Source organism: Ranitomeya variabilis, chromosome 2, assembly GCF_051348905.1.
Source record: "Ranitomeya variabilis isolate aRanVar5 chromosome 2, aRanVar5.hap1, whole genome shotgun sequence".
NCBI classification, from domain to species: Eukaryota; Metazoa; Chordata; class Amphibia; order Anura; family Dendrobatidae; genus Ranitomeya; species Ranitomeya variabilis.
The window spans coordinates 162,096,851-162,106,599 of NC_135233.1; the positions used below are offsets into that span (position 1 = coordinate 162,096,851).

At 40.9% G+C, this 9,749-nt stretch overlaps 1 protein-coding gene across 1 annotated transcript in view; it reads left to right on the top strand.

Annotated features, from left to right (window-relative positions):
• LOC143804729 (acetyl-CoA acetyltransferase, cytosolic-like) overlaps positions 1 to 3,893 on the top strand; it is a 39,033-nt gene extending 35,140 nt beyond the window's left edge. The window contains exons 7-9 of the mRNA XM_077283119.1: positions 56 to 210; positions 2,553 to 2,663; positions 3,024 to 3,893. Coding sequence (XP_077139234.1) covers positions 56 to 210; positions 2,553 to 2,663; positions 3,024 to 3,197 — 440 coding nt within the window. The 3' untranslated portion in view covers positions 3,198 to 3,893. The remainder of the gene's footprint in view (positions 1 to 55; positions 211 to 2,552; positions 2,664 to 3,023) is intronic.
• Positions 3,894 to 9,749: the final 5,856 nt, after the last annotated feature.

Genomic DNA, 9,749 nt, shown 5'->3' on the forward strand with positions numbered 1-9,749 from the left:
ATCTTATAATTTCTGTATAATTGATGATTAATAATAAAGCCCGGCTTCTTCTCAGGTATAAACGATGGAGCTGCAGCAGTTATACTTATGAAGAAATCTGAAGCACAGCGCAGACATCTTTTACCCATGGCACAAATAGTCTGCACCGCCCAAGCTGGTTTGGATCCATCCATAATGGGAGTTGGTCCAATTCCTGCTATTAAAAAAGCTGTAAGTCTTTGTTTTGTTTTTTTTTAATCAAATAACAGTGATCTAGAAGTCTTGAGGACCCACTGATGCCCAATTCATCGTAGCTTCTTGAGTGATATGTTTTGTAGTGTTTAAAAAATAATAGTTTATGTGAAACTATGTAATTTATTGCCATTAAAACAAATTAGAAGGGATGTTTACCGGGTTCACAGAAATCAAAATATATATATGTATGTATGTGTGTGTGTGTGTATATATATATATATATATATATATATATATATATATATATATATATATATATATATATATATATATATATATATATATATATATATATATATATATATATATATATATATATATATATATACTCACTCACCGGCCACTTTATTAGGTACACCTGTCCAACTTCTTGTTAACACTTAATTTCTAATCAGCCAATCACATGGCGGCAACTCAGTGCATTTAGGCATGTAGACATGGTCAAGACAATCTCCTGCAGTTCAAACCGAGCATCAGTATGGGGAAGAAAGGTGATTTGAGTGCCTTTGAACGTGGCATGGTTGTTGGTGCCAGAAGGGCTGGTCTGAGTATTTCAGAAACTGCTGATCTACTGGGATTTTCACGCACAACCATCTCTAGGGTTTACAGAGAATGGTCCGAAAAAGAAAAAAAATCCAGTGAGCGGCAGTTCTGTGGGCGGAAATGCCTTGTTGATGCCAGAGGTCAGAGGAGAATGGGCAGACTGGTTCGAGCTGATAGAAAGGCAACAGTGACTCAAATCGCCACCCGTTACAACCAAGGTAGGCCTAAGAGCATCTCTGAACGCACAGTGCGTCGAACTTTGAGGCAGATGGGCTACAGCAGCAGAAGACCACACCGGGTACCACTCCTTTCAGCTAAGAACAGGAAACTGAGGCTACAATTTGTACAAGCTCATCGAAATTGGACAGTAGAAGATTGGAAAAACGTTGCTTGGTCTGATGAGTCTCGATTTCTGCTGCGACATTCGGATGGTAGGGTCAGAATTTGGCGTAAACAACATGAAAGCATGGATCCATCCTGCCTTGTATGGAGCATCTTTGGGATGTGCAGCCGACAAATCTGCGGCAACTGTGTGATGCCATCATGTCAATATGGACCAAAATCTCTGAGGAATGCTTCCAGCACCTTGTTGAATCTATGCCACGAAGAATTGAGGCAGTTCTGAAGGCAAAAGGGGGTCCAACCCGTTACTAGCATGGTGTACCTAATAAAGTGGCCGGTGAGTGTGTGTGTGTGTGTATATATATATATATATCCGAAACTTAGTCTGATGCCAGTTATTACATAGTCGACCTCTGTCTGAGAGCTGAGCTAAAAATTGCTGCTGTTAACCATTTAAATGTTACTGCCAGTCTCCGATGGCAGCATTTAAATAGATGGGTTGCTGCTGCTAATGACAGACTACAATGGCAGCTGGGGGCCTACAGAAGGCACCTTTGCTGCCATCTTTGTACTCTTGTGAAGCTCAGTCCTAGGCTGAACATCATAGGAGAACTACATTTTTACTATATTCAAGTTCCCTAAATGGACTGAAGAAAGCTTTTGAAAATATGAATAAAAACTTGAAACGCCATTTTATTATCTCTAATAAAATACTTGAAATTCCCATGTCCATAAAATTACGGTTTGTCAAAATTCTAAAATTAAACCATACAATAGATGCCATAAAGAGAAAAAATCAAAATGCCAGAATTGCATTTTTTATTAATTATTCCTCAAAAAAAAAAAAAAATAAAAAAAAAATAAAATTGCAATAAAAAGCGACCAAAGCTACATATTTACCCCAAACTGGCGGCAATAAAATCCCTTGCACAGCTCAATCGATAGAAAGATAAAAATGTTACATGGAAATTGGTTGAAGGAAAATTTTATTTTTATTTGTTTCGAAAGTTTTTGTGGTGGGGAAAAAAAATTCTTAACTTTTTTATTCTAATTTGGTATTTGCTGTAATCCTACTGTCCTGGAGAATTATTGGAGAATTATGCTGCCAAGTAACTTTTACCATACAATAATTACTGCAAAAGACAATGGTGGAATTACATTTTTCTTTACCCTCTTATCCCACTTGAAATTTGTTTCCCATCTTATATCATAAAATGTATGGTGTTAATCAAAACTACAACTCGTCCTGCAAAAAATAAGCCCTAATATGGCTATGTAGATGGAAAAATAAAGTTCTTGAAAGAAAGAGGGGGAAAAATATAATTGTGAACATGACAATTGGCTAAAGAGGCGAGAGTTTGTGTAAGGTCATGAAAATATCAGTTATGCAATAACAATGCGTCACATAGAACTGTGCTTGCTCTATCTTACAGGTTGAAAAAGCAGGATGGAGCCTGGATGATGTGGATGTATTTGAAATTAATGAAGCTTTTGCAGCACAAGCGATAGCAATTGTTAAAGAACTAGGACTGAACCCCGATAAGGTTGGTCATTTTCCAGAATATATAAGTAAAATGGTGAACTCTGATCAGTGCTGGTTTCCACAATGAAAGATCTCATATAGAGCACCCAGACCCCTATAATACCGCAAAGAACTCCATTACATGGAAATCTGACACTTGGCAGTATTTAACTAGTAGGAACCCTTTGAAAAACATAAGCTTTTAGCAAACGCCTTTCACCTATGTGAATCTGTATAATTTTTTTTTTTTCTTGTGGTGAGGCAATTTAGATCAACATTTATCATTTGGGTGCAATTTTAGGATAATTACTATTTTAATATATGTGGCACTATAGCATTTACTGCTAACCCTATATATTTATATTTTTTTGTTGTTCTGCAGGTTAACATACAAGGAGGAGCTATAGCGCTCGGTCACCCTCTTGGGATGTCTGGCTGTCGTATTTTGGTCACTCTTCTTTATGCTTTAGAGAGAACTGGTGGGAAGAAAGGCGTTGCTGCTCTGTGTATTGGTGGTGGCATGGGCATTGCCATGTGTGTTGAAAGAACAAGCTAAGCATTCAAATCTGAACACTTCAGAAGGCACTTGTTCCTATGGAACATACAAGTGCCTTGAGAACAACTACATTCCTCTAAGATTAATTACTTTTTTCCTCTGCTTATTTCCTTTTAATTTTGTTTTTGGTTTATATCTCGTTTAATAATTACTATTTGAACTGCCCCATGGTTAGGACGCAGAATGGTGTTTATTATAGTAAAGCGGGATATGTTTAATGGCGCTTTTATCTCACTTGCACTACAATTTAAAAATGTAACCTATAGATTGCATTGGGGCGCAGATAAACGGCCATATTTCTCGTGCAAGGATCACATCGCAGTGCACAGACTGGCCGACCCCTCTCCCGACCTGAGCGTGACAGCGTGATGTATGACAGCGTGATGTATTACTATGCAGCTGTCACGCTCGGGTCAGGAGAGCAATGGAATCCTCGCACAAGAATTACTGCCGTCTGTCTGCGTCCTTAGATGGAAATACGCACAAAACACTTACATAAATGTAAGTATATTTGAATTAGTTTATTAAAGTCATGTTTAGTTTTCTATGTCAGTTGTCAATAAATTTAGCCTTTTTGACTTGCTTTGTCTTTTAGTTTCAACATGTAACACAAGCGTTGAAAATTGTTAAATGTCAAACCCCAATTTCATTGTGTTAATTTCTGCCATTTTAATAAAGTATTTTGCATTCCTCTTATCCACCCTCTTCCATTTAATTTGTGCTTTTGCTACAAAACTAAAACCTTACACAAAGTTATTTTTCCCGATCACTCCGATCTCAAAAGGGTTATAAAAATGGATAATTCGGTAAACTTATTTTGTTTGCTGATTTAGGCCATGTTCACACGATCCTTTTTTTGATCCTTTTTTTGATCCTTTTTTTTTTTTCAGGTCCTGATTTGGAAAACCCGCAGTGCAAAACTGCACTGCTGATTTTCCTGCAGTTTCTTCTGCAGATTCCTCTGCGGGTTTTCAACAGCACTTTCCTATTGGTGCCTGTTGAAAACAGGAGCTGAATCCGCAGAAAGAAGTGACATGGTACTTCTTTTTTTCTGCAGGCAAATCCTCGCGGATTTGCCTGAGAAAAAAAGGATAGTGGGCACAGCAGTTTTTGTTTTCCATAGAGTAACATTGGACTGTACCCTGCATGGAAAAAGGACCTGAAAAAAAAAAAGGATCAAAAAAAGGATCGTGTGAACATAGCCTTAGAAGCTACATATTACAAACATCATACGGACTGCCCCTATTGGGGCTCACAACCTAAATTACCTAGAAGTAGGTCTTTGGAGTGTTGGAGGAAAACCATGCTAACACAGAGAGAACATACAAATGCCTTGTAGATGTTTGTGGGATGTGAACCCAGGACCTTTCCTCCCTCCTGTGGTGTGGTCCTGGGGCCAAAACCTCTCAATGTAGAGGTCCTTCAGCCTTCCAGTTGAGCAGGAGCTCCTGGGACAGCAGTTTCCCCCTCAGAAGGGCTCTCCTCTTCCTCACAACTATTTCCTGCAGCACACGTGGGAGGAGGAGATTCACTTCTTAATTTTGTTGTTGTTTAATAAACGAATTTAAAAAAAAATAAAGACATACATGGTTGGCATATATTCAGATCAGAACATACAGTCAACCTAATATCTATGAAGAAAACAAAAGTAGCACAAGATATTACAGTATGTCTAAAGTAGTTACCTATAACTTAAAACAATCCTATTGCCATAACAATCTCCATCTCATTAATAATTCAGTATTTGCATCGGCTCGCACTACGTTCTAAGTCCATCTTAAACTCTATCAAATTGGAGCTAGGCCATTACCCATGTGATGACATGGTGAGGTATGACGAGTTCCATGCCTCCCAAATTTTATTAAATTTCCCTAAACAGCCCTGATTCTGGTATAAAGTTCGTTCATAAGGTATGACTGAGTTTACCAACTTCACCCAAGCTCTGAGATGGATGTGTGTTGTCCATCCAGCGCAGGGCTATCGCTTTCCTTGCCAAGAAAAGTCTCTCTTAAAAAGATTTGAGTATGATGTCCCCATATCTCCTCTTCCAAAACTCCAAATAAACACACCAATGGATTCAAAGGAACGGGAATGTGTACAAGGGAGGACAACAACGAAGTCACCTCTTCCCAGAAAGATAGGATAATTGGACAACCCAATATCACGTGTATAAAATCTGCATCCATTGTGTGGCATCTAAAGCATTCTGAAGATTGAGACCATCCTATTCTGAACAATCTTAATGGGGTCAAGTATGATTGGTGTATCATATACATTTTGATCTTTTTATTGTTGGCCGAAGGGGATACTTTGGTTGGGGACTCAAGAATTGTTTCCCAGTCCTCATCTTGAAGATCAGGAACCAGAAGTTTCCACTTTTCTTTAATTGAAAGTACAGCCGAGTCAGCGTCCATGGACAATATATGTATATAGTGCAGAGAAAAGACCGCTGGGTCCCTGCAATTTAAGGATCCCTATCAATGGGAAGGATGATATTTGTTGCGTCACATTTATACTGTGTATATGTGATTGGATCGCTGTCCTAAGCTGCAAATAGCGAAAGAATTGGGACTTGGGGACATCATATTTAATTAGCATTTGTTCAAAAGACATCAGAACGCCCTGTTCATATAGATCATTAATTGAAGAAACACCATATGATATCCAGAACTGAGCAGATGGATGATTCAATAACCCTGGAAAATATTTATTGTTCCATAATGGCATTTCTGCTACATTTCCATTACTTTTTTAACCTGTTTACAAATCAATCGCGCCAGTCGGAGTAGCAAGGAGATTCAGTTCTGTTGCGCCCAAGATGTGTTCCAGCGTGGAGCAGATTTCCAGTTTCGGTGGAGTGGCACATGATACCTCTATTGCATGGCATGCGCTCCAGCATGGACCGCATTTATGGGTTACGGGAGTGAGCACAGAGAAAGCTCCACTGACTTGTGTTACAGCTGTTCCCCGTGGACTAGTGGCTGAAATTATGTAAACAAGCGGCAGATGAGTAAAGATGCTGCTCCTTACTAATCAGATTGAAAGCCAGGTGAGAAGTATTTATTTATTTCACTTCATGGGGGCTCTCCTTTACCAGTGCAGGTAGCAATGGAAGGGCAGAATCCTGGCCATCCTGAGGTTCCTACCGAGATTTCTCTTGGTCAAGTGAGTGGAGTCTGGCGGTGGAGATCACCCTTCCTTATTCCCTCTGATAGCTATACTATGTTGTTGCTCTTTTCCTAAGGCTGGTTTCACACGTCAGTGGCTCCGGTACGTGTGGTGATAGTTTCCTCACGTACCGGAGACACTGAAACACATAGACACATTAAAATAAAAGTCTCTGCAGATGTCAGAGTGTTTTCATGGACTATGTGTCCGTGTGCAAAACACGGAGACATGTCAGTGTTCGTGGGCGCGCACGGATCACACGGACCCATTAAAGATAATGGTTGCGTGTAAACACGTACGGCACACGGATGCCGTCCGTGTGCTTTTTTTAAATTCAGGGATAAAATTGAAACAAATTGTTTCAATACACGCACATGGACAGCATACAGACGATAAACACGGACACACGGATGGCCTAAGTGCACACACAGACACGGATAGCTCCTGGACCGTTTCTTCCAGTACCGGAAATATTTGGACGTGTGAGACTGGCCTAACACAAGGAGAACCCTGAGGCTGCATGCCCAAGATCAGGAATAACTAGCATTCTGGAAGCAGCATATTTTCACTGCGTTGTGCAATATAAGCACAGTGGAAGGGATTAATAGAAATCCCATGCCCACTGTGCTTCTTTACGCTGCGTAAACTCAACTGCAGTGCAGAATGTCTTGCGGGAACACTCAGTCTTTTGTGTGTAATTTCCACGTAGACTTGCATTAGATGCGGAAAATTGTCTTATAAAAAACAACAAAAAACAGGCGTTGTAAAGTGCATTTACACAATTCAAGAGCATACAAAAAGGCATCTAAACAAACATAAATAATTTAAAAAACACAACTTGAGGTCCCCCTTATTTTTGATACATTAAATGTGCCTATTCTAGCGCTTTGCCTTGGTGCAGTGGCAATCGGGGTAATGGTTTATGGGGTAGATGCCAGCTGTGTAGTGTCAGCTGGCATAAAGCCATGGGTTTAGCAGACATCTCCATTAGTAACCCAGTAAGTTAAAAGAAACAAAAACACCAATATTTTAAAATAAACACCCCTGACTCTACGCTGTTTCACCAATTTAAAAAAAAAAAAGTGCCTTTCAGTCCAGAGATTTTGACATTGTCCACCCAATACATAGTAATCCACAGACCTGAAAAGGAGAGATAAATAAATAAAAGCAAGAAACTGTCCCTCATTCACCAATTTATTAAAAAATAGCTCCAACGTAATCCATATGTAATCCACGACGTTCCCACGAGGTCCACAAATTCTATACTGCAACCTATAGAGCCTCATTCTGAGAACAACGCTTCATAGGATATTCCTGGTCATGTCTCATGAGTAGTGTTGAGCATTCCGATACCGCAAGTATCGGGTATCGGCCGATACTAGCGGTATCGGAATTCCGATACCGGGATTCCGATACTTGGCGCGTATCGGATACCGGAATCGGAAGTTCCATGATTCAAAATTCAGAAATTCAGCCAATGAGAAAGATTCCAAGTGTGGGCACATCCTGTTTAGCATGGAGGGCATGAAAGTACTGGCAAGGCTGTGATTGGCTGCTGAAATGATGTCATGATGCAGTTTAAAAGTCGCTGGCGCCATTTTGCGATCACTCTGCTGTGAATTCAGTTAGTGACAGGACGCTGTTTGCTGACTGAGGGACAGTTTAGAGATAGCGATTTGCTTCTTTGTGCTTTCCAAAGGCTAATTTAGCAACCGCTGTGTTCACCTACTATTCACCTTGCTTTTGCCTTGTAGCGCTGTTTTCACAGCGATCTGCAAGGTCTCTCTGTGTGTGTGTGTGTGAGTGCAGCCCACTCTCTAGTCTGAGTGCAGCCACATAGGCCATCCATAGCTGGTTGTATTCAGTTCAGGGAGGGTGGTTCATTGCCTCATACTGTCCTTTTTTTTTTTTTTTTTTGAAGTAGTGCAGGCTGCTGCACATTTTTTCAAATAATTCCTATTAGTGTCTTTCCACCCGTCTCCATCTAATTTGTGGAAAAACACTACATAGGATAAAGTAGAGGAGGGTTTTTGGGCCTTGCAGCGCCGTTTACGGCTGTCTGCACGGTCTCCGTGTGACTGCAGCTCGCCCTGTAGTCTGTGAGCAGCCGTAGCTTGGTTGTCTCCAGCTCAGGGTTGTTCACTGCGTCATACCGCCAAATCAATTTTAATTTTTTTTCAAGTACTGTAGTCTGCTGTTAATTAATTTAAAAAAATCCTATTAGTGTCTTTCCACCCGTCTCCAGCTAATTTGTGGAAAAACACTACATAGGATAAAGTAGAGGAGGGTTTTTGGGCCTTGCAGCGCCGTTTACGGCTGTCTGCACGGTCTCCGTGTGACTGCAGCTCGCCCTGTAGTCTGTGAGCAGCTATAGCCTGGTTGTCTGCAGCTCAGGGTTGTTCACTGCGTCATACCGCCAAATCAATTTTAATTTTTTTTCAAGTACTGTAGTCTGCTGCTAATTAATTTAAAAAAATCCTATTAGTGTCTTTCCACCCGTCTCCAGCTAATTTGTGGAAAAACACTACATAGGATAAAGTAGAGGAGGGTTTTTGGGCCTTGCAGCGCCGTTTACGGCTGTCTGCACGGTCTCCGTGTGACTGCAGCTCGCCCTGTAGTCTGTGAGCAGCCGTAGCTTGGTTGTCTCCAGCTCAGGGTTGTTAACTGCGTCATACCGCCAAATCAATTTTAATTTTTTTTCAAGTACTGTAGTCTGCTGCTAATTAATTTAAAAAAATCCTATTAGTGTCTTTCCACCCGTCTCCAGCTAATTTGTGGAAAAACACTACATAGGATAAAGTAGAGGAGGGTTTTTGGGCCTTACAGCGCCGTTAACGTCTGTCTGCACGGTCTCCGTGTGACTGCAGCTCTATCCGTTGTCAGTTCAGCCCCCAAAAAAGAAATAAATAATAAAGTTCACCAAACACACCAGTTACACCACTTTACATTTGTGTAGGCCACATTAACTCATATTAAAGTCTAGTCCACACTTTAGCTAATTAGTGTTTCTTATACCTGTTAGGAGGAGTTTTTCAGGAATAAGCACACAAAGCCGTTAGTACTTTTCTGCTTTTCTTTATCAGTCAACCACGATGAAGAAGGCAGTGAGTAAGGCACGTGGGCGTGGGCGCGGAGCAGGGAGGGGACGTGGGGATTCTGTGCCCGCTGCGGGCACCGGTGACTCATCAGCACCCACTTTCACGAGGGAACAGTCGTTCATGCGCAGCTTTGTCGCCGAGCGCCGTACACCGCTGCTGCGTGAAGACCAAATTGAAGCCGTTGTGGGATGGATGGCAGCTAATGCATCAACTTCCATTAGTGCCACATCCTCTCAGACACAGAGCACTGGAGAGCAGCCATCTGTCTCTTCACCACCTGCCAAAT